Raw genomic sequence first — 25,577 nt, 5'->3', positions numbered from 1 at the left:
ACGATGGTTTCTCTTATGTAAAGCATGATATGATGTTGAATTAAAAGTTTATACATATAAAACTTTGTTTGAAAAAGTTGAGTTATATGTGGACATTAGTAATAATGGTGTCAAGGGGCTTTGACACTGTCTATGATTCCTAAGTTATATATTATTTGACACTGTCTATGATTCCTAAGTTATATATTAATGTACAATCCCTTGAAAAGACATATCATTGAAAAAAATCATTATTAGGATAAACAAGATATAATTTTGACACACTAATAGATAATACCTTATAAAATGAATATAATATTAATATATTAATGAAAGTCTCATTGGTTGTTACATTTTATATTTTTATTATTATTATTTAATATATAAATTGATCATTTTAATCAATAAAAAAGTTTAAATGATATTATAAGAAATAAGAAATGATAATATAAAATTATAATAATAGCAATAATAAAATAATAACAATATATGTTATAATAATTACAACTTATAAAATACTAAATAATAAAATCAGACATAAAAATTAAAAACTATAAAGGTTTTATTAAATAAAAATAATAAAATAATATTATACCAAGACAATATTATATATAAAACATCCATACTTAAATACTAGTACTAAATAATATTATATTAATACAAAAAAAGTAATATTATAACTTGTAAAATATTAAAATAAAATATCAATATTAACTTATAAATAAAGTATAAAGATACTAATAACAATAAAATAAAAAGATAAATATCATTGTAACTATTTGATAAATTATATTTTTTTATCAAAACCAGAAAAATATGTTACAATAACAATAAAATTAGTAATCAATAAACATATATAAAATAATATTATAACCATAAAAAGTCATCTTGTACTGGACACTAAAAAAATAGACAAATACAAATGTAAAAGTAATATTAAAATAAAAAATGATATAATTTTTAACTATATAACATATAAAAAATGAAAATTTTGTTAAAAGAATATAAATAATAATAAATATTTTCAAATGAATACATAGAATAGTACTACATAAATTAGTAATAAAAAACAAAAATAACTACTTTGTGATAAAGAAAACTATAAAAATATGATAATTATTATGTAAAATATAAAGAGATATATGTCTGTTCTATTTTCCCATTTTACTTAATGATTTTATATTATTGTGAAATCAATAGTAGATTTCATTTTTTGGTTATAATTTATAAGTATAAAGTTTTTAAATTTTATATTAAACAGTTTAGCTTAAATACATATAATAATAGTTTTTAATTACTATCCCGTACTATATAATAATAATTTTACAGTGTACTACTTAAAAGCTTAAAAGAAAGGATATGTAAAAATTGTAAGACCTAAGAGAAAGAATGATTTGATACTAATTTATCCTTTTCCCTATAACACATCATATTTCTCTAAGAAGTAACATGGTTTGTTTGCAATCAGGGAAAGGGATTAAAATGCAATATTTTTCTACAAAAATAGTATAAATTATTTTCTTATTCCCACTACAATAATTATTATCCATTGCTGTATCAAATAAATGACAAAAAAGAGATAATAAAACAAAGTAAAAGATTACCTTACTTGGTATTATTATGGTACTTTCCTTATTATAATAAAAAAAAATCAGTATATTGTTCAATAGTTATATAGAACTCTACTGTTATATATATATATATATATATATATATATATATATTGGGTATCATGAGTTTCTTCGTATAGAAAATGAAAATGATGTAGGATATATTAATATTGTTCATGCATTGTGATTACTATGTATCATGAATTATATATGCCTTAGGATAATAGATATTACATGACAAATGTGTGACCATATAAGTTAATGACTATCATGAAATTTACATGTTACAGGTAAAATTGTATTCTTCCATACAAATCTCTTGGAATTGATGTGATGTACACAATACTATATATATGGTATTTGGTCCCGTTGTTATAGTGCAATTGACTCTCATAGAGAAAGTATTATTCTAGGTTGATTGGTTGATTTTGTGAGAATTAGGAAGAGTGAGCCCCGGTCCATCGGATGTAGCCTGTCCCCATTACACAATTCATTGAGACTTAATGTTCAATGTCTCCTAAATCCCAATTGACATTTAATTTGTCTAATTTTGTTTATCACCAATTCTTTGGTAGGAACACTCGTTACTTTTATTTTGTTTTTATTTTTATTTTAGACCACAAGTAATTATGTGTGAGTTGGGTAAGACTAAGTGACAAAAAATTAAATACTAAATTTTATATGTTGGTTAAACTTAAAAAACAAAACAGTTTTTGGGAATCTTGATATGTTCATAAAATTTAATAACAGAGGCGGCTTCAAGAGTTGCAGGATAAATTGATACTATATCTAAAACTTTTCCCCCCTTATTTTAAAACACTACTAGGCAAGGGCTAAGTTTACTTAAAACCTTCACCTCCCAGATCCACCCTCCAAAAAAAATAGCAATTCTATTCATTTTTTAAGACATATAAATCAACTACCTTCACTGAAACTAAAGTACAATACTCTTTAACATCATCTTCAGTGCAGATTTTTTGTAGATTGGATCATGTCAACAAATGTCCAACATGAGAAATATCAGCAAATGTGGAACATCACAATAATAATCATTACCATCACAACAGAAAAGGTTAATTGTGATCACGTAAAGTACTTATTCTAAACAAGTACCTTAGAACTTTAAAAAATGTAAAAAAAAACTTCAATAATGAGAGTTTGATCGTTAGAGGAAGAGTTCTTAGTTTCAGATTTATTTTTATTTTTTGCAATATTTATATTGAGTCAGAGGGTTTTTGAATTGGTACATATTAGTCAAACTCTCACTGCTAAATTTATCTAGAAGCCTCATCAGCATGAAGAAGAGTGAGAAGTTTTACGTATAACTAGTCACCAGCAGCTCTAACTAAGAGGATTAAAACTTCCATACATATTAAATACTCTAATTAAGGTGTTTATAAACAAAATAAAGTGATAATATTATTTGTATTATATTAATATTTGTATAATTATTTTAATGATATCTTTTATCACTCTCTTTTTCTTATTCCTAATTATTTGATTTATTTATGATCTTCTCTCTTTTTATCCCTCTTTTTATTATCTTAAAATAAACACAGACAAATTTATATTATTTTGTTGCAATTTGAAATGATCATGTGCTTTTATATCAGGCAAAGTAGGAGGAGGAGGAGGAGCGCAGGTGGTTGCACAGGTTGCACTTGAGGGGGGCTGGGAGGGATCTCATCCCAAGTTTAAATTTCAAACAAAGTTCTTCTTGTATGTCAAACAAATGGTTGCCACGCCTTGGGTTTGCAATTACATCCCAAAACAACTTTTCTTCTATGTTAAAATCAATCATTTGAAGTCAAAATTCACACACTATGTGCATGTTTGGTTCAACTTATCTAGGAAAAAAAATTCATCCTCTAAAAGGAACTTAAAAAAAACAATTATTTCGCCCAAAAACAACCATAAACTATCAATATATTTTGAATAAAACTCAAATTATCACTGACTTATAATTCCATAAACATTATCCGCAAACACGACGAGGATTCTTTTTTTTTTTAAGATGTAACATGATATGATGACATTCGTGGGGAGTTTGCGCAACCTGGTTAGTCTATGGAGGAACAAACAAATTAGGTTGCAGAGGTTGCTGGGGGTGGAGTAGGAACACCATAGCCTCTTCCATATCTAGGACCAAATGGTTGTTGATAGCTTTCAGGATATTGAATTCCAGAAACACGATGCTGCACTTGAGTGGGTACTGGCTCCTAAACAACAAAGATTATTTGGAATAATTTTAAATTGTAAAAACACATGTTCTGCACCAAAAAAGAAAATGGTAAAGAACAAAGTTAAGTAACTACCTAATAATAATTGCTATTATAATTGGAATTATCAGCACCATAATAGGACCCACTATGTTGATTGAGAACTTTCAAAAGCAGTAGTTTTGAAGTATTTCTCTGCATGCAATAACCATTTGAAAAAGAAACAAAAAAAGTGGAAAAAAAATATAGGTGTACATCAAGTTTCACAATTAAAAAATGGAAACCTAGCAGCTGAATTTGTAACAAGATAATAATTAATCAAATAACTAAAAAAAATATGAAAATAGGTCTCTCCAATCAAGAATCCTTAAATAACAAAATAATTATGGTGTTCCTCCATGAAAGTTAACTTTAATGAGTTGCAGCTCTACACGCTAAATGTGGTTAACAAATGACCTGTTTTTAATGAGAATAATGTAACATATGAAAATTACCAAATAATTATGGTGTTTCTCAACAAGGTTGCACAGAGAAGCACTAAACCGCTTCTGTCCAAATGCCAAGGCAACAACAATAGTCTTTTCCATTAAATCCTAACAATAGGGTCAACATTGGTAAGAGGGAATTTTATAACAGTTACAACAAGAGGGTCAATCTTACCTGAAGAAGGTCAACATAAGATTTTCCCTCGTGCTCATTTGACAGGCTCCTTGACCAAATTTCAATAGTTTTATCAATATTTTCAACACATATATAACACAGAGTTGCAGCTAATGTATTGCTAGCCCCCATGAGTTTTGAAGCAAGTATGTCACAAAGCATAGTCCATTCATCTCTGAACGAACGGTTAATATGTGATAACATGAATAATATGTAATATATAATAACTCAATCACGAAAATTTCTGGCTAATATGAAGTTTCTAATTTGTACTATAAGAGAAACTTTGATCTCGGTTTAATCCAATCTTAATACGACCATTACTCCATTAGTAACAACAATATGAATAAATGGTCAAAAGGTGAAGCCAAAAGATGCAGGCTTTCAATATGCGACAATTACAGAGATGGCAATATGTTAACAAGAAATAATAAACTATTAAAAGAAACCCAGGGTATAATAAGAAGAGAAGGTGAGTATGAGATGCTAGTAAAACTTCATTAGGTAACTTGGCATTCCTTTTTTATAAATTTAAGAACGATAGGAATACTAAAATGATGTCAGCACTTCATAATCTTACTATAAAAAATTAGACAAGCAGCAAAGACCAAAGAGACTTACATCACAAAAAAGCGCAAGGGTTTTTTTCCAAAACTTCAATGGTCTAGTGTTCACTAAGATCAAGAGATCATTGCTCATCATTGCTACTAAAAATGGAAATGACCCACAGATGAAAGACTAACTAGACCATTTTCAGTGACCAAGTTATGCACATAAACCTAGAAAATCACAAATAGAATGAAGTCAATTAAAAGTGTTAAGAAATTTGCCATTCACATATGATCAAAGCACTAAAACCTTACTTCTGAAGCGCCAACCGGAGAACATGCAATAGATGACCTGCGATGAAAAGACACAAGTTTTCCTCCAAAGCCAAAAGACACACCAACAGGACATTTATACCATTTTGGTGCTCTCAATGGTACTGCACAGAAAAGAAATTTCATCAAGAGATTCCAAAAAAGCCTTGATACCAAGGTGTTCTTAAGAATAGAAAACCTTGCCTAACCCTCCTCAACACATAAAACAAACACTAAGCTTACTTGAGAAACACTTTTGGTTGCTTCAGAAAAGCCTTCTCGGTCTACAAAACACAATTGAAAACAAAAAAATCAATGGTCTCCAAAGCACAATTAAAACCCAAAATCAACAAAAGAATAAAATAATTAATTGAATCACACTGCAAAAAACATGAACAAACAAACAATTGAAACCACATGAGTGTAGCAGCAACACTCATGGCTCTACAGTCATCGCCCTACACAACTTGACTCTTGGGCACTGTCACAACGAATTCAACTCAAAATAGAACGAAAAACACCAATAACAAACAGAACCCATAAGACCAAAAACCTAGTAATAAGATCTGCAACAACAAAAAATATATAGCTTCACGGTGTAAACAAAGATAGAAGTAGAGCAAAACAAAAAACAAAAAGAAAAAACATAGTCATGAGAAACCTCTGTGAAGCACTGCCACGGTGATTTTCGACCGTCATATGTGATGGTGTCCCTTTTCTTTCCTATCATTTGCCTCTCCTTTTCCTACTTCCTTTCTCTTTCACTCACACTGCCTCTTTCCACACCACCACCATGCCCTTTATTTCGCATCTCCCTTTACCATCGGAGACCAAGAGGGAAAGGGAGATGCAAAATAAACAAGGGAGAGGATCGATTGACTTGTGCGGTGGAGTTGTGAAGACACAAATTTGAAAAAGAAAAAGGAAGAAGATGGGGAGAGTGGAAGATGAAAAGAACAAAGGAGGTCCTAGGGTTCGTGACAAAATCAAATGAGAATGAGAGTGAGAGTGATAAGGAGAGTCAGAAGCAATATGTAGAGGGTGTGACACCCTCTACCCCGACATACATATAAATAAGAAAAACATATAAAAATATGGAATTAACTAAAATGATTTTATTCAATTAACATAAAGGAGCTCATATGAGTAAAAGGATCACATTCACTTTAATATTACCAAATAAAACTTATTAAAAACATATCCGGCTTAGAACAAGGCCGTCAAAGTTTACAAAATAAATTTTGTTAAATCAGTGAGGTAAAATAAAATAAAATAACATCATGCAATTAAAATAAAAACTTATTCCTAATCTCACATCCTATCAGAACATCGTGTCCCAACATCCTCTAACACGAGGTTCTTTAAAGTCATCCACCTAGTCATTTGTTCCCACGAACAAAAGGTTCGAGATCATCATAGGATTCAAACACAAATAGCACACAGGGAGTGAGTTATCACATTTCTAAAAAAACAAATAAACAAAGACGTAATTAAAATAAATTATGAAAGTATTTATAACATAACTCAACTTAATACAATCTACGTCACTTCACCACTTTATCATTTAAAATTCATTTTTCAATCACCAATCACACTACACGTGAATCACACACTCGGGTCAAGATGTAATAACACTCATCAATTTCATAATAGACAATTAGCAAGCATTATGCAACAATTATACTAAGATTCAAGCCTATATGCAATGTAGTACCATGTCAATGAAAAAATACACTAAGGCGCTTAGGAGTACATAACAAGACACACCATATAATGGGTATGTCAAGTCATTCTCACTAAATAAAATCATAAGGTGACCACTTAGGGTCACTCTGTTTTGTGAGAATGCTCCAACCATATAGGATCAACATAGGCTTAAAGGAGTACTCAAATCGAGTGTCTTTATCCCAAGGCCTAGACTCCGAAGAATCCGTTAAGGCCTCACTTTCTTGATTCAAGTCCAACCCCTAAAACAATTTTTGCACATAGACACTGCTCATGAATTATACAATACCCACGACCTCACACTCGTGTTTCAAACATGTTTAACACATCGCGCTACAATTTAACACTTTAGGTTCCTAACTAGGATCTTACATTTTCCCTTTAACACTATGCATAAAAACTTTTCTCAAGGTAAATACCAGTTGAATTATTGTATAATTCACATCTCACAACAAAAATATTGTCACATCAAGTGTTAACCACACACTTATTCACAACCAAATTTCATGTCCACAATTTTAACATATCACAATGTCACAATCCATCATCACATGTTTATGTGTATCTCACAAATCAACGCATGTTCAACTTTGCACTTATACTCAATCCCAATAACAATGTTATGATCTCAAAGCAGCATGTTATCTCACAATTCATCACACATTCAATTTACCACTTAGGCACAATTTTAATCACAATTTCATAATCTCAATATAACAATTTATCATGCCAATCTAGCAAATCTTGTCCAAAGTACAAACAATTTATACAAAAAATTTTCTCACAACATCTGGAGTAAAACCCCTCAAACAATTTCCCACAATCATATCAAAATCAATGAATCAAAATCCTAGGTTAAAAACACGAAAACACCAAGAGCACTCAATTTTATCAACCAATTCGCATCAGGACATCAATTGGTCTGCAAACACAACAATATTGTATTTATAATCATAAAGGAAAAATTATAATTCAATAAACATCCCAAAATAAATCCCAATTTGATCCCCTAAGGATCCCTACACATGTTCATTCTAATCCCAATTGCGATAAACTCATCTGTTACCTCTAAGCGGGCTCACGTGTGTAGTCCGGAAATGATAACGGTGTCTCTAGTATTTCCCTAAGATTCCTCAAGTTTTTTCTCTATTTGCTCTGTTAGGGTTTCCCAACGTTAGAGAGAAGGCGAAGAGATTGTAGCCTCCATTTTACTGTCAAGGTGCAAGACTAATTTTTCTCTTTGAAAACATTATTTTTCAAATCCCAACAGTGAGAATGTGTGAAAACGGGTTTCCAAGGTTTTGTTCAAATTTCAGAGTGATCCAATGGTTGACGAGTTCGGGATCATAGTTGTACTAGGACAGATTTTGGGTGTCTGCGAGAAAAAAGAAAGCTCAGTGCGAGGGAAATTTCTTCCACCACACATTATCTCAAAAATGTCAACGGTGGGTCTGTGCAAAAAATAAGTTCCAAATCAAGCGTTCACATTTCACGACAATCCAACGGTTAACGAGTACGAGATCTTCATTTTACTGAGATAGATTTGAGTGTATGCGGAGAAAAGAGAGGGTTTTTAGGTAGGAAAGAAGAGAAAATGGATTTGAGAGAGGGTGACCTATTTACATCTCTATTTATAGTTAGGGTACTCTGAACCTTTTATTTACTCTATTTTTTATTTTATAAAAATGAAATCTATTTTATTTTCTATCAAATGAATAAATAAAATATCATTTTTATTTTCCTTCAAGTCATTATTTTAATTGATAAAGTTATTTCTCCTTATTTATTTAATTATAAAAATTTCATCATTTTTCTAAAATTCTATTAATTTTTAAATAAAAATTCTTTTTGATTTATTTATGAAAATGGGGTGTTACAAAGGGCACTTTCAACAAATACGGTTTTTATAAAACCCTCTTAGAATAACAACCTTCTAAGACGGTTTTTGCAAAAACCGTCATCGAATAGTAGTTTCTAAGACGGTTTTATAAAAATCGTTTTCGTTGAAAAACCTAATATTTACAAAATTACCATTGTCTTATATAGTAAGACAATTTTTTAGAATCGTCTTAGAATATGCGTCGTAAAAAACTATTTGTTTAGTAGTGACAAATTTATTTATTTTTTGCATCCCTTTTTGCATATATTACATTATTGACATGTCTAATACACAATACATTTGGCTTTAATCATTTTAGGTTAATGATGTCCTTGAGATAGACAAGGTTGACGCAAAAGTTTTAACTTGTCATGGATAAACTGATGTTGATATTATTAACTTTCATGTTAATTCTCCTGTCAAGAGGTAAGAGACAATACTATCTTATGCATTATGCTAACATAATTTATTGGAATGATGTTGTTTTGTTTTATCAACCTATGTTTAACATTTATTTCTTGATTTACTAAGTTATTCCTCATATTATAGTCTACTTGTATGGTGTTGATAATTATATCATCACTTTCTCAAATTTGGATTCTGTTCCGAGGTTGGTTCCTAATGGTGGAATATTTGATCTTGACATTTGCTTGTTCACATTGTTGTGTTTCTCCCAAATTTTTTGTGTTCATGAATCACAATATATTTCCAACAACTCTTACTACTTAATAATGCTTGTTATATGTAAGGTGATTAAATTAGCTAGCTTTGCAAAAGAAGATTGGTACAAGAAATGACAAGTTTCAATATGCAAGTCATGCTCGCTCAAATAAGTGACATGCCTTTGTTGTTGGTTCAGTATAGATTATTGCAAATTTTGAATATTGGTTGTGGAGAGATATATTTGCATTTGTTTATGATGTTCTATAGAAAATACCTTATTATGAAAAATATTGGCATCTTTTCAGGTTGTCTAATCTAATTGGGACTAATTATAGTGATGTGGTCATCTCCCTTGCCCAAAGACAATTGCTACGAGTGATGAATTTTGTCTAGAATGAGAGATTGCACCTATAGTAAAGTTTATCTTGTAAAATTCATAGCAATTGAGAAAAATTAAATTGTTCGGTATTCATTTTTTGAACTACTAACATTTCTTAATTATTTATAGTATCAAGTAATACAAGATAATGAGAGAAAAGTAAGGGAAAACTTAGAATTGTGTGATTACTATTTACTACAAATATGAGACATTTAATAAAGTGAATCTTCAATGAAGAAAAATAGTCGTTTATAAGATTCCTAACAAATCAGTTAAATCTGGAACTATTATGTAGTTCGATGAACTAGCTAGTAGTGATTACTAACAAACATTTTTATGACAACTACCAAGCATTATAGTACAAATTGAACTAATTACATAAAGTCACATAGGCTTTATAAGCTTAGCTACTAGCTAGCCTATATTATAATATATTTGTAACACTTTATCACATATCATTATGTTTTGTTGTATTTGATAAATTGTGTTGAGTTTTGACCTTCACAAGTTGTTTCTTGGCATCCCTTTTTTTTACATACATTGCATTATTGACATGTCTAATGCACAATACATTTGACTTTATTTAGTTTTATGTTCATGATGTCCTTGAGATAAGGTTGACGCAAAAGTTTTAACTTGTCATAAATAAACTGATGTTGATATTATTAACTTTCATGTTGATTGCCCTATCAAGAGGTAAGAGACATTACTGTCTTATCCATGGTTCTATCATAATTCTATTAGAATGATGATATTTTGTTTTATCAACCTATGTTTAATATTTCTTTCTTCCTTTACAGATTTGTTTTCCATATTATAGTATTTGTATGGTACTGAGATATCACCACTTTCTCAATTTCATAAAGTATTTGAATTCTATTATGGGGGTGGTTGCTCATAGTGAAATATTTGATCTTGATTTCTGCTTGTTCATAATGCTCTCTTTCTCAAAAATTCATGTGTTCATGAATCTTGATATAGTTGTAACAGCTCTTAGTGCTTAATAATGTTTGTTATATGTAAGGTGATCACATCAACTAACTTTGCAAAGGAGTTGGTACAAGAAGTGGTAAGTTTCAGGGAAGTCAAGGACAATGAAGGCATATTTTAGTATGCAAGTCATGCCCGCTCAAATAAGACACCTATTTTTGCTGCTAGTTTATTATTGTGGCATTCGTTCGGAAATGAGGTCCATGCAATACAACTAGTTCAGTGTAAAAAATGGCTTTGTTACTCTAATTACATTAAAGGTCGTTGAAACTATATGGGAATTATGTTTACCATGTTTGACCAAACTTTCCTTTTTCGTTAGGGTTCATGTAGCATATACTTATATTTATTTAATGTTTGTTCTATTTTGTTTTTATTGTTGATTATTTTTGTTTTTTTTTTCTTTATGAGTTCAACGTGGAAAGAAAAATTATCAAAGGAAACAAAAGCAAATTCAACTATTAGGCTTATGCGGACCGAATTTGGTTTAAAAATTAACAGAAAAAATAATAATGTAAAGTAAAATAAATAAACGGTAATGGGTTTGAAAAAAGTGGCAGTTGATTAAAGCATAAATGGGTTTAATAAAAGAAAAAAGAAAAAGGAAGAAAGTTGAGTGAACCAAGAAAAAAAGAAGAAATAAGATAACAAGTACAAAGGCAATTCAGGTTGAAACTCGTAGGGTATGATTGATGTAACACCCCCAAGCTTCGAGAATTAGGAATATAACTTAAGGAGAAACCTTATTAAGATCCTCATGTCATATTTTCTATAAATTTTTGTTGTTATTGTTGTTGTTGTTGTTGTTGTCATCGTCGTCTTTATCATATTATATTATGTTATGTTATGTGTGTTATATAATCATGTTAGTATTGTAGTTATTATATTTGGTATTAGAGGAGTAATAGATTAAGTTCTTATAGTTAGAATGCTTGAAAAATTGTCTAGGTCTAGTGTTGTTTGCAAAGTTGGAAAGATTGCTGAAAAAGCTGTAATTCGTCCCAACACCTCGTAAACCAAATTCTATCTTAGAGAAAATCGGCTCCAAAGTAGGCCACCTGATCAGGAAAAACACCTTAAGTCTCACATTGGGCAAAATAATCTCATGAATCCCTTTCTTCCCCTATATATAGAGGAGGCCACCAAGCCTTAGGAGCACAAAAGAATAGAGTGAACTTAGGGTTAAGCGCGGAGCCCCTGGTAGTTAATATTTTTTTATTTTCCCCTAAGAGTTTTCAAACTCGAGGTATATAGGTGGTGTGGGATCGTGTTTTAAATCACACTCATGCTTTAGCCTTAGTAAGAGTTGTGGGAATTGTAGTGGACGATGCCACAAAGTTTGTGCAAAGTTTGTCTCCTTGCAATAGAGTTGTAGGGATTGTGGTGGACGATGTCACCAAGTTATTGCATTCTTTAGTTGTTGGTGTATGTTTTTACTCTTCCCGGTTATATTTTAATTGGACGTGATTTTAGTGACAAAAACGAGTTAGAAAGATAACTGAACTAGGCTTAGGTGTCTTTATAAGAAATGTAGCTTTACATGTTAGTTAACAAATGACTTTGGTTTAACCTAATTTGGACTTCTGTAACTCTATATGTAGAACAATTAGTGAGCAAAGGTCGATACGTTAGGATTATGCAATTAGTTCATGTTCGTCCTGATTTTAGGCATAGTAGCCGATTAAACTAGCTTTTGAGGTGAACATAGAAGTTATAGATAATTGTCTTATCTTACCAACAAGATAGGAATAAACTTGATTGGGTTAATATAACTCCAAATATAGAATTTACACCATACAGAGGTCATAGGACATAAAAGGAAATAAAGGAAGTAGTACCCTAAGAAATTAAGAAATGATATACAGATTATTGGTGTTAATAGATAATTGCTATAATAGAAAAATATATAGAATTTGGATGGGTTGAATAGTGTACTACTTATTCAAGTGTGCTTAAGGATGGTTGTGATCATGGTTGTCAAACTCTAGAGTCAACTCGTAGACTCTTACGAGTTTAAGAGTTTACTTGGTCCCTGCGAGTCAACTCAGAAGCAAACTTGTTTTTGTATAGATTCGGTGGACTCGCGGTAGACTCGTGTAAACTCGCAAGTCTAGCCCAAGTCACACGAGTTCAGTTGGAAAATTTTTTTCCACGATACGGCGTCATTTTGTGCCCACTGCTTCACTCTGATTTAGGGATTTTGCTTCTTTCATTTTGTGTTTGTCCATGTTCTTCATTCACGGCGAGTTAGAGCTATTCAGCAGCGATGCAACGCGAGAGTGTGAGACCAGACGACACGTGACACGGCAGTGCGGTGCGGTGGTTGCCTAGTTCTGTTGGAAGCCACGAGTCCCACCCATGAACATGACGAGCTCAAGAGAAGCTTGGCAGCTTGCTACTAGTGTCAACGACGAGCTCAAGAGAAGCTTCGAAGTCGCGAGTACCACGAGCCACGACCATGACCCAGGAGTGCTTCATCTAAAATATCTATTTCAGGATCATACCTAAAGGTTTATTCCCTGCTGTGAAAACTAAAAAGTGTAGTGGCCCAAGTTTACAAACTTCTTTCAGTAAATCTAAATTCCTAATGTCTCTGATAATTGATAAATGATGTTAGATTGTTAGGTACAAGATGAACTTGGTGCTCTGTACGATAAATACAGAGTTGGATATGCTACAACTGATGCTATTATTTCAGTTCAAAGTACACAACGCTCCCTAGTTTTTTTGTTTACAGTTTTTGTTAAGCAATGGGAGGTTGGGGTGGTTTAAAATGTTTGTCTCAAGTCCTAAAGGCTTCTTTCTTTTTGCAGAAGTAGTTTCTCGACTGGGTTGTGATAACTTAGATGAAATTACAAGAGACAACATGACTTGTAATTTTTATGCAAGCAGTTTGAAGCATGCCATGCTAACTGTTTCTTGTTAGGAAGTATTATATGAGCTTAATTTTTGGTATAATGAGTAAATCATTGTTTTTGACTCTGGATAGTTGATTGATTCCTAGTTCCTAACCATTTTGACTTATATAACTGTTCTTATTGAATCTTGACAAATTTTTACTGAATTTTTTTCTGGCTGTGTAGTAGGCTAGTAGCCTTATTCTTATCAATTGTTATTCTTAACTAATTTCAGGCAGGGAAATTGAGAAGTTGACTAGAGTAAAGAAGATGTTGGAAGAGGTTGCAAGACCATTTTAACCATAGGTATTGTTTTTTACAAAGTAGACTCTTATGAGTCTAGGAGTCACGTCTACGGAGCTCTCACGAGTTTGTGTAGACTCTCGATTTTGATAATCTTGATTGTGATTGAATTATGTTTGGGAACATTATTTCTTTTGAGTATGAACATGACTTTATGTATATTGAAATGAGTGAATCATGTGATGCATGATTCTTATATGTATGAGATGTGAATGCCATGGTACATGAGTAAGTTTTCAAATGATGCATGATTTGTTGTACTAACTTACTTTCATTATTATTTTAAAAAAAATCCATAAGTTTAGTTCCTGTATTTTAGAAAATTTACCATTTTGGTTTAACCCATAATTTTTCCTATTTTTATTTCTTATTTTGTAATTAATTAAAAATTACTTATTGATAATATCTTAAATAAATGTTAGATTTATGATTAATTGAAAAAGAATATGGAAAAAAACTAAAATTTTGACCAAAATTGTAATCTTTTTAAAATAGGAAGATTAAATATTTTTATTTTAAAATAAAAAGACTAAAATCACATATTTTTTAAAATAAAAAAAAATCAAATATTTCAATTCTAAAATTGTGGATAGAATAAAATAAGAGAATCATAATTACATTTAAACTAAAAAATACTATGTGACTGATTTATTTTGTTTTGATGAAAAAAAGTAATTTTGAAAAACGAATTATAAATATTTTGAAAACCAAAACTTTATAAAGCAAATTAAGTGTGTGTGCATCTTAAAGGAAGGAAGGAAGCAGAGTATCTTCTCTTCTTCTTGTGCAGTCTCTACTTCCTCTCTGCGTTTCTCTCGTCTCCGATTCCACCCTCCGAGTTGACTCAGTGCGCCATGGACGACCAAGAACAACACCGACAACCTCAACCCAACAGCAACAACGGTTCCAACGCCGACCCTTTTCTCCTCAACTACAGCACCTCCGATCTCCGAACCGCTTCAGAGTTTCTCGCCACGTGGCTCCCTTTCCTCTCACGAGATCTCTGCACTCGATGCACCCTGTCCCTCTCCGATCGCATCCGCTCCATCGACCCAGGTCGCAATACCCTCACTTTCCTTCGAAATTCTCGTTTTTTCCATCTGGGTATAAACGTTTTCCTTCTCACACCATTTCGTTCCTTTGGTTTCAGGTGAAGCGCCTCAAAACGAAATCCCCAGTGACCAAAACGACGTCGACGTGGAGGATAACTGCGACAACTGCGACGCGCATTCTCTCGGGAGTTGGAAGGACGGGGCGGAGGTGAATAACTCCAATGTGGAGACTCCGAGCCAGAGGATTTCATGGGCCGACATGGCCCAAGAAGATGACGAGTTCGGCGACGAAGAAGACAGCAACAATGGCGGGAATTTTGCGGTGGGTGATTCGAATGCTTTCTCTCATGTGGCTAAGGTTGTGGCTGAGAAGCCTACTCTGCCGAGGGAGCAGAGGGAGTACATTAGGTTCATGAATGTGAGGCGAAAGAAGGACTTTATCTGCTTTGAGAGGGTTAACGGGAAGCTTGTGAACATTCTTGAAGGGCTTGAGCTGCACACTGGGATTTTCAGTGCTGCTGAGCAGAAGAGGATTGTTAATTATGTCGCCTCGTTGCAGGAAATGGGGAGAAAGGGGGAATTGAAAGGTTTGTTATCTCATCCTTTTAGGGTAGTGTTTTTGTTATGTGATTTTATTTCATTGTTATGTAGTTGTCTAGTGATGCATCAACTGACCTTTTGACTAAAATTCCATCTTTGTTTTGATGTTTTTCTATGAATATTTACATTTTCTTATTAAAGAAGAGGATGACGAACTGGGGGTTTGGATAGTTTGCATGAAGTCTTAGGTTTTTTGAACTGAAATCAGGATATGCTCCAGCCTAGAGTCATAGATTAATCCCTCGAGGTACTGAGAAGCATTAAGGGATTGGTCTCTCCCAGCAGATGTGTTAGTTTGTACACGTGGACCTAAAAATTGAACCTTTGACTACATGCTTAGGCTTTAGGCTCAAACCTCGTTGCTGTTATTGTGCATTGAAAGAAAAGAAGAAAATAACGTGTACCTAGTACGATTAATCCCTTGAGGTACTAAGATCACATTTAAGGGGGGTTGACCTCTCCCAACAGATGTGTTATTTTGTACACATGGTCCTAAAAATTGAACTTTTGACTACATGCTTAGGCCTTAGGTTTAAACCTCGTTGTCATTATTGTGCATCGAAAGAACAGAAGAAAATAACATGTACCTAGTACAATTGTGTCCAAAATTGTAGTCACTCTGAATGGCTTCTAGTGCTACGAATTTTGTGAAAATTGTAAATATACGATTTGGCGTTTATTGCTTGTGTTGTTTTAGTCTTGCAAGTTTAATTGTTCTCATGATGGGCGAACTTGTTAACATGCTAACAACTTCAGTGGGGTGATTTTTTCCTTAGCAACTTGAGAACTCTGGGGACCAATTTGTATAAACAGAAACTTCCTGGGGACTAAAACAACACAAAAATAACATATTTCAAGGATTGAATTATATGTTTACTCCTAATATAAATGTAATTAGATGATTTATAGTGTTCCAAAGCACAACCACTAACTGGTGTAAAGTAATATCATGAATTTGATTATCTATAACTGCGACTCGCTGTAGATTTATATTAATGATGTGTGTCTTCCTATTCTGTTGTATCTGACACTACAAATTATCCATACCATGTTTGTTCTGTCATGTCAGTTATTCTATTAATATTTTTGTAGTGATATAATTGCTTCTGATTTATCAAATAGTCTCGCCTCGCTGAAGAAAATTGTCAACATTAGAAAAATAAGAAAACATTGACTGCTTAAGTAACCGAAAACATTGACTATTTTCGTAATTAAAAAATAAGAAAACATTGACTATTTTGTAACTGAAAGTCATTAACTGAAAGTCATCATGATTCAGTGGGCTCGATGCATATGCTACCTATACACATTAACATACCGAAAATAATATTTTTTTCACCCCAATTGTCTATAGTTTATTGACTATTTAGTAAATCTGTTTGGTGGTGTTATTTCTGATGGACTATATGATGTTAATTCTTCTCTTTTACAGAGCAAACGTTTTCAGCTCCCCAAAAGTGGATGAGGGGTAAGGGACGCCAAACCATCCAATTTGGGTGCTGTTACAATTATGCAGTGGTAAGTCTATCTCTCGTCCTTCTTTTACATTTTCTTTATTTGGAAATAGAGTAACTTAATGCTTGGGAGCACAGTATAATTGTTGATGAGTTTGATAAAGTGATTTAGCTCTTAAAATGTAACTTTCTGCTTACAGGATAGAGATGGTAACCCACCTGGTATTCTTGGGAATGGAATGGTTGATCCTATACCTGCTCTTTTCAAGGTCATTATTCGACGTCTTATCAAGTGGCATGTACTCCCTCCTACTTGTGTGCCAGATAGTTGCATTGTTAATATCTATGAAGAAGGGGACTGTATACCTCCACATATAGATAACCATGACTTTGTTCGACCATTTTGCACTGTATCATTTCTTAGTGAGTGCAATATAGTTTTTGGATCAAACTTAAAAATTGTAGGCCCTGGTGAATTTGATGGCTCAATTGCTATTCCGTTACCTATGGGGTAAGTATTCAATATGGATTTATCCTCTGTATTCTTATTTGTTATAAAATTTCAACTATTATTACATGTCTTTATATCTAGTTAGATTGAATTCTTCATCAAATTTCTTACTTTTATAGACCAGGATTTTATACCTAGTCTTTTTTCTCCAGATCTGTACTTGTCTTGAACGGAAATGGAGCTGATGTAGCTAAGCATTGCGTGCCTGCAGTTCCTACCAAAAGGTATTAACCGGTTTGGTATTCTATGTGGTTTTTAAACAAATAACGTATTATTGATCTGTATTGTTTTTTTGTTAAACTTTTATTAGGATATCAATCACATTTAGAAGAATGGATGTGTCCAAGCGGCCTTTTGGGTATGTTCCAGAACCCGATCTTCAGGGGATCCAACCATTGGCCTATGAAGTTGAGCAGGAAAAGAAATCAAGTGGGCACAGACCTAGTCGTCACACAAAGAGACATAAAGACAGGAGAGGAGGTGGCAGGAATGATGCAATGGGATCTGCAACTAGAAATGATAGGTTCTTAGAGCCCCATGACTCAAATCTAAATTCACCAAGATCTGCAACTAGAAATGATAGGTTCTCGGAGCCCCGTGACTCAAATCTAAGTTCACCTAGATCTGCAACTAGAAATGATAGGTTCTCAGAGCCCCGTGACTCGAATCTAAGTTCATCAAGATCTGCAAATAGGTGGAGTAGGAAACCTGGTAGTTAACAGATGCTGTGTTATTAGGATCCAAGGTTCCTGTGGTTCACAGTTTTCTGATCGTAACAACCATGTGTGGTTGTGTTCAAGAAATCCTTTACATATCAAGAAGTTTGTTATGGAGGTATTTTCACTTTGTATTCTGGGGAAGCTTTGCGCAGCAGCTATTTTATTATCAGTGTATTCACAAGTCATTGCGGTGCTGCTGTGGTAACTTTGTTTCCTGAGCCTCTGGCGCTAGTGTATATTTGAGTGTACTTTCGAGTTAATAATGGTTGCAATTTGGCTAGAAGTTGTGATTCGTCTGTTTTTTAGTGCCATGCTAAAATGTGGCTGGGCTATATTAGGCATTTTGATATATTTTAAGCTTGATACTCTTTATACAGTACTGATGACTAAATAGAAAATATTCATTGTTGAGGTAATAATGGTTGCATTGTGAGGTCAGCATTCAGCATTGCTAGATTTGCTGGGTTGAGACTTGCAGCAGCTGGATCAAATTACTTCGAAATTGCTTGCTTATGAAAAGATTGGTTGAAGAGTGCTGTTAAATACATCACTGAGATACTTTCGTTTTTTGCTAGTCTTCTTCTTTACATGTGAATGAGAGGTTCTACATTTGTACTTATACAGTTTACTTTGGTGGATGTTCACCACATTAATTTCGATTGTTTTATGAAGGTTTTGGTATAATATGCTAATAATTTTTTTATCCATTAAGCAGGTTTACGTTTGTTTGTACTTTGTAGTATAGTTCGTTTGAGATGATGTGGAACTTCTATGGAAAGGTTGCAATATCATTTTCAATGGCTGAACATTCTTTGACGCCGTCATACTTGGGGCTTATTTGGATAATTTATAGGAATAGAAAATAAAATGATGAATTAAATTTTATGCAAGTTAAAATTAACTTGCGTATCTTAATTTCTTGAAAGTTTCATCATATGATCAATATGTAAGTTAAAATTAACTCACATATTTATAAAACTTGATAGTTCAATATTTTTTGTCTCAGCAGAGTCTATTCTAATACTTCACGGTGAAGTTAATTTAAATTGGGTTTTAAACCCTCCCAAAGTAGTGTATGTAAGCGATGAGGTGATTGGTTGAGTAATGGTCATTGAAGATGCTAGTTTGAAAGGTTGTGAGTAATGGTCATTGAAGATGCTAGTTTGAAAGGTAGTGAGTGACACCATCCCATTGATAGAATAGTGACTCCAGCAAACAAGATCAAGGATTCATCTTTAGTTTGGGCATTGGTTTTATCTCAAACTAACAGACAAATTTCATCATCTTTCAATAAAATATTAGTAAGAATTCTTTGATTTCTTTTATAGGCCTTCTTCACATTCCAGCATATAAATTATAGCTCTTGCAAAAAAAAAAGCATATAAATTATACCATTTTTCTATTTTAGATGCGCAATTCAATATTCTTTACTTGTTTTATTTATTATGCATCCTTATTTAAGCACATGAAACTGTAGATAATTTTTTATCTATAAAAATCGAAGACAGAAGGAGTTTACAGCAATTCACATACCCTATTAAATCAACTGAGTTAAACTCCCTTAGTAACTATAGACAAGTTTGATAACAACTCAGATTAATTTCACGTGACATGCATTTTAATCTTAAAAAGAAATAATTCTATAACTATTGGCTAGTGTTAACTTAATCACCAGCGACCTTATTGGTTAACGGGTAGTTTAGTAAAATTTCCAAATATATTATTTGTCCCTCAAAATAAAAGAAATTGTTTATTTTTTCCAAAAATGATCCTTAAGCTTTGTAGTCCCTAATTCTCTTAACACCAACTCCGTAGAAGTATTATGTGAGGCTGAACCCACTTTCAGTGTCATGTTTACCACTCAACGTTGATAGGTTTTCTACAAATCATTACAATTTTACATTTTAACTTTAAGTGGATAGTTATAAACTAAATACCCACTAGGATAGACTTAGTGACAGGGAGTTCGGGAAGTTTGCACAGATCTTAGGTTCTAATCTTGTTGCCACTGTTATACACACACAAAAAGTTATAACCTAAATTGTTAATTGGGTGCATTTCATGAAACTATTGTTAAACCCTTGAACAACCCTAAAAATTTGAGATATCTCTATTGCTTGAAACAATAAAGAATACACAACTATTCACCAAATAAAGATTTCAAATCCATTGTTACATGAACAACCATATTGTTAACCATACATTGAATGGCCATTTAAACATACATGTATTCACCACCTCGAATTGCATTTTCAGCACCTTTCCTCTCTTCTTCAGCTTCCTTTTCACGCTCCTTCCAGCTCTCATAGGCATGATCATCAGTTTGCAGCTCATGCCGACAGATGGGACAAGAATTGTGCTCATCCTGCCACATAAAGGATAAAACTGAACACATCTTATATCTAATCATGTCATTTCTTCAAGAATTCCATAGAATAAAATGCATGAAGTTGATTTCAAAAGAAGAACATAAAATTTCCAATAGATCTGTGGAGTTAGGGACAATACCAGCCATGGCTTTAGACATGGTGGGTGGAATGTGTGCTTGCATGGCAACTCTTGCATTTTGTCATTTAAAACCAAGTTCTCCCTGCAAATTGCACACTCTGCATCTTTCCCTAAATTAGCCAGGATTTCCTCTGTGAGAGTAATGACCGGAAGATTTGCCACGACCTCTTTACTGGCAGGAGGGGCTCTTGGAGCTACAGGACCTACATCCACCATCTAACCCAAAAAAGTAAAAATTACAGCAAGTCTTCCTTGAGTGAACAGTGCAAAGTGTAACAATGGAATGGCTGCTCATAATAGACAAAATATATATCAATCAAAAAGCAAGTTGAAAAGAGCTACAATATGACCAAAGAATTAACAAAATGAGTTGAATTGAGTAAGTTGTTTATATCAAGTTACCCTTCAGAGATGCATCAATATCAATAACAGATCCACTAAAGTGGCTGCGACAAGGGATAGAATGCATAAGGATTTAAAAAGAAGTTGACTTGATTCCTAGCCTGTTAGCATTGATTCTTTAACCTATTGCGGAAAAGCATTCTATTGAACCAATTTCAAGTAGCTTGGTTTGTTAAATTTAACCTGAAGAAATTCTTGTTCAAAGTCAACTAGGTATGTTCCAAGTAAAGCTTAGACAATTTGTCAATGATCTCAAATGAATCTACAATAGCCTGGTTTTATGTAGTTATGTTCAGTTCAAACATTGACTAAGCCACATTATACCTCATTCTAGAAACTTATCCAACTTCAGAAACTAGACCAAGAAATTCAAAGCCATTATGATATTTAAGAGCGTAAAATTGTAACTGTAATGAGCGATGGTAATCAAAAGCACATGGAATATTTTGAATAAATACCAAGGGCACAACTTCTTCCAATCTATTTAGAAGATCTTCAAGCATATTTGTGGCATCATCTTGAGTGGTTTCATTTGCTTCTGAAGCTTGAGAGGATTCAGCAGCAAAGAGTGTAGCAGCTGTTGTCAAGAGGTTTGACTGCACCAACCATTGCGGCTGAGGCGGTTCAGGATCAACCGTAAGGTGGCCCTCAAAAAGATACCCTGAATCATTGAGAAATGTGATGAACATAAGACAAGGGTCAATGATTTCAAAACCTCTGAAGGATACGCACAACACATAAATGCAACTATTCTGAAAAGAAATCACCTCTGTTTGCCTGATTATCTGCAGGTCGTAAAGTTTGTGATGGGTTGTCTTCTAGATGCAAATGTTCCCTGGCCTGAGCAATGCAAGCCTTCAAGTGCTCCTTCTCAGAAGGATCAGAAACAAGCAAATGAGCCTGCTCAAAAAGGCCCAGTCCAGCATTCCAGAAACCTGGTGCTGTATACCTGGTCTTCAACACAGTAGCAACTCGGCATAGAACTGAATAAAACTGTCACCACCAGCAACAACACAGTCAATTTCCTAGCTTTTAGCTTTTCAGCGAACAATAACTAACATTTTCTTTTACATCAAAGTTGAGAGAGGAACGGTTGACCTATTCAAAGGTCACACCTGTCACAAGCCTCACAAGGGTGCCTACCAAAAAAGCACGGATACAATACATGACACAAATGCAATACTACACGTACGAGAAATTTTTAACATCACAGACACTAAACACTAAACTACTATAATAGAGCATATAAAATTAATTTAAAACTAACAATATAAAAATTCTAAATCATAATTCACAAGAGAGAAACAATGCTTTAAAAATGAGCAAGAGTCAACTTAGATCAATGTTTTAAATTGTGGGTTACAGTCTAATTTGCGGTTTTGTCACAATCTTTCACATTGCAGAAAATTGTACAGAAATGCGGTTGACAGGGCCATAATTGCAGATTGCAGTTGTGATGCAATTGCAGACACCCCAAAAACCTTGCAGTCGTAAACTGTTTTTCAAAACCTTGATATAGATATAATATTGTGATGTTCCAACTTGTTTTGGAATTCAAAAATAAAAAAATACAAGGCATAAACTGCAGCTAGAAGACTTCAAAGTGTTAATACAATATTCAAGATGGTTTCAAATTGTTCATGCTTCATGCTTCCTAGGTGCTTACACATGACATGACCTACAAACTTTTCAGTTGAATCAATGATTGGCACAATAACCATATGAGCTAGGTTCACCAAACATCTATTTTTATAAATTATTATTAAATACACAACCATACTTATCAATCCAAGCAAATCAAAAATCAATTCTTTGGGACCAAACGAAACGAAACAGCGGAAAAGGAACTAAACCCTGAAAGGCTGAAACATTAAGAATTTAAATTGAAGAACGTGGCAACAATTAGTAACAAATTATAATGAGAAAATTGGAACATAAATAGAGAAAAAGAAACGAAAAAAGAGCGTACGGATTTACGAAGCGCCGGGGAAGCTGATGGGTAAGTGCGTTGGAGAAGGGTTTTAAGAGACGAAACAGAAGCTTCAAACTTTTGCTTCTTCCCCAATTGTTTCTGCAATTCCTCCAATTCCTGTTTGACCAAATCCTCCGATTCCATTTTCTTCTCTTCCTTTTTCTACACGAAAACTCAAATTCGAAATTATGTGATTTTCTCCTCAGATTCTGATCAAAACACGATAATTCAGAAGCCCTTTGTTGTTGTTCTTCTTCTTCTGCGTGTTTTGATAATTTTTATATGCTTCCATGGGAAATCGTTTTTCTTCTGCAAGGGGAAACCAGGAGGGCTGATCGCCTACGAAGGTGCCTACTAGTATCTGGGTGAATCTCCCAATTGTTTTATGCCACATCATTCGAAGTAAACATTATTAGTTTGTAATTCTTGCAGCATTTACAGTTTCATTTTTATGTATCGTTATTATAAAAATAAATTATATTATTAATTAATCAGAAAATATTTCCATTATAATTTTTAAAATAGTTATGAAAAAACATATAATATATGTTAATTTTTAATTAAATTATAGTGCAATAAATATTTACATAGTGTATTTTAATTAAATGGTTTTATATTTTAATTGTAAATAAATAATAACTATACTAACAATGTACAACTCTCTTAGAATCCTGCTTTTCTACAATACTCTCTTCATGTGATTTAACCTTTGCTGTAATATTTTTTATGATCATAAAAGATTTTTCAGCAATTTGTTCTATTAGTTTCTCAACTTGAATCTCAAGATTTTTAAATAAATTATCATCGGCTTTGAATCCTACTTGGGTTGGTCCCATGAATTGCATCCAACATTCTCAAGATTGAAATGTCAATCATTTGATTCGTTGAGTTCATTATGATGGCGTGACTCTTGCTTCCACAAGAAATTTTTCATGAAGTAGAACTTGCAATCATCATTTGAATGCTCCTGCTCCCCTCCACACAGAACATATGCATGATTTCAAGATGTTCAGACAACATCCCTAAAAGGTTACCGAGTACATCACTGACAATTAACTATATTTGGCGATAAAAAAAATCTTTATTGTGTAAGCATAATACTCTAAGAATCCTTCATGAATCTTAATTGTATGAATCATGCATAGTTAAATGATGTTAAAAAGGTTGAGACCCCTTGTTTAATTGTGTATTTCACACCTTTATTTTAGGAGTCCCTGTGGTGGTTTTTTCTCATTAGGTAGATTTGAAAATTAATACAAAACTAATGGGTGAAGAAAGAACAAAGACATAAGAAATGAAAAAAAAAAATCAATTATTAGTCTACTAATGTTTCAATCATTTTTTGTGACTGATAACTATATATGCGTGCCACTCAAACATTTAATATACCAATTCAGTCTTTTTGATGGTGTTAGATGACACTAGCTAATAACCAAGAAATTTGATTGATTTACGATTTACAATTTCAAAGTTATTGTCTTTTTAAAAAAATCAAAGACTAATTTGACTAATCACACGCTTTTAAGAACTAACAGTAATGTACAATTTAAAGATCTATATTATAATTTTATTAATTTTAAGGACTAGTTTAACTAGTCATTATAATTTCAAGAATTAAATTAGTGATTCACTAAAAAAATATCGTGAAACATTTATGTGAATATGTTCGAAATTGTCAATCAACTATTTTACAACAGGGATAAGAGGTAGCATACATGAGATGCTATAGTGCAACGTGTAAGATGTTATAGCATGGAGATAAATAGAGGTGGAGACACAACGTGAGTTAGATTCTTCAAAAAAATGTGTGGCGTTTAATGCATCAACATTGCAAAATGAATTTACATTAATTTATTTCAACATTATCAGATGTAACTACATCTTTCATTTCAATCGTCAAACTTAAAACTTAAAAGAGTGCAGCACACAGTGAGATGACCGTAAAAAGCATCCTTTATAATGTATAGCAATGTTAATATTCTGAGGTAGCACATGAAAATTGTTAGAAAGAGTATCTGAATTCCGAAATATGCAAATGCATTTCTCTACTTGAAATGTATCAGCAACACACTCTTTTTATTATTAAATAAAATTTATGAAAAACTATAAAAATTACAGGTAAAACTTGCTAAATAAAATCCAAAATCTATATAATTTTATGACTTTTAATTTTAGTCTATAAGACCTATTGCTGT

The 25,577-nt window shown here is 32.7% G+C and overlaps 2 protein-coding genes across 2 annotated transcripts; one reads left to right on the top strand and one right to left on the bottom strand.

Annotated features, from left to right (window-relative positions):
* Positions 1–14,907: 14,907 nt before the first annotated feature.
* LOC114385142 (RNA demethylase ALKBH9B-like) lies at positions 14,908–19,171 on the top strand. Its single transcript, XM_028345134.1, has 6 exons — positions 14,908–15,220; positions 15,315–15,803; positions 17,249–17,334; positions 17,471–17,781; positions 17,934–18,005; positions 18,092–19,171. Exons 1-6 carry the CDS (start codon positions 15,019–15,021, stop codon positions 18,498–18,500), a joined length of 1,569 nt encoding a protein of 522 aa, XP_028200935.1. The 5' UTR covers positions 14,908–15,018; the 3' UTR covers positions 18,501–19,171.
* A 1,402-nt stretch (positions 19,172–20,573) lies between these two features.
* LOC114385372 (E3 ubiquitin-protein ligase AIP2-like) lies at positions 20,574–23,699 on the bottom strand. The gene is made up of 5 exons (XM_028345421.1): positions 23,380–23,699; positions 22,178–22,403; positions 21,869–22,071; positions 21,009–21,224; positions 20,574–20,865 (listed from the first exon to the last, which is right to left on the bottom strand). Exons 1-5 carry the CDS (start codon positions 23,524–23,526, stop codon positions 20,716–20,718), a joined length of 942 nt encoding a protein of 313 aa, XP_028201222.1. The 5' UTR covers positions 23,527–23,699; the 3' UTR covers positions 20,574–20,715.
* Positions 23,700–25,577: the final 1,878 nt, after the last annotated feature.

Source organism: Glycine soja, chromosome 14 (assembly GCF_004193775.1).
Source record: "Glycine soja cultivar W05 chromosome 14, ASM419377v2, whole genome shotgun sequence".
NCBI lineage: Eukaryota > Viridiplantae > Streptophyta > Magnoliopsida > Fabales > Fabaceae > Glycine > Glycine soja.
Note: the sequence above shows the minus strand (reverse complement) of the source record. Positions and strands in the feature narration are given on the sequence as shown.

What these genes read in the sequence shown, in the direction of transcription:
- LOC114385372 (XM_028345421.1), bottom strand. Translation starts at nt 23,526, where the DNA reads ATGGAATCGGAGGATTTGGTCAAACAGGAATTGGAGGAATTGCAGAAA. An exon ending in TGGAAGAAGTTGTGCCCTTG is followed by an intron (nt 21,225 to 21,868) that starts GTATTTATTCAA and finishes TTTTTGGGTTAG; the next exon opens with ATGGTGGATGTAGGTCCTGT. An exon ending in CATGTCTAAAGCCATGGCTG is followed by an intron (nt 20,866 to 21,008) that starts GTATTGTCCCTA and finishes TTTATGTGGCAG; the next exon opens with GATGAGCACAATTCTTGTCC.
- LOC114385142 (XM_028345134.1), top strand. Translation starts at nt 15,019, where the DNA reads ATGGACGACCAAGAACAACACCGACAACCTCAACCCAACAGCAACAAC. An exon ending in GAGAAAGGGGGAATTGAAAG is followed by an intron (nt 15,804 to 17,248) that starts GTTTGTTATCTC and finishes TCTCTTTTACAG; the next exon opens with AGCAAACGTTTTCAGCTCCC. An exon ending in GCTATTCCGTTACCTATGGG is followed by an intron (nt 17,782 to 17,933) that starts GTAAGTATTCAA and finishes TTTTTTCTCCAG; the next exon opens with ATCTGTACTTGTCTTGAACG.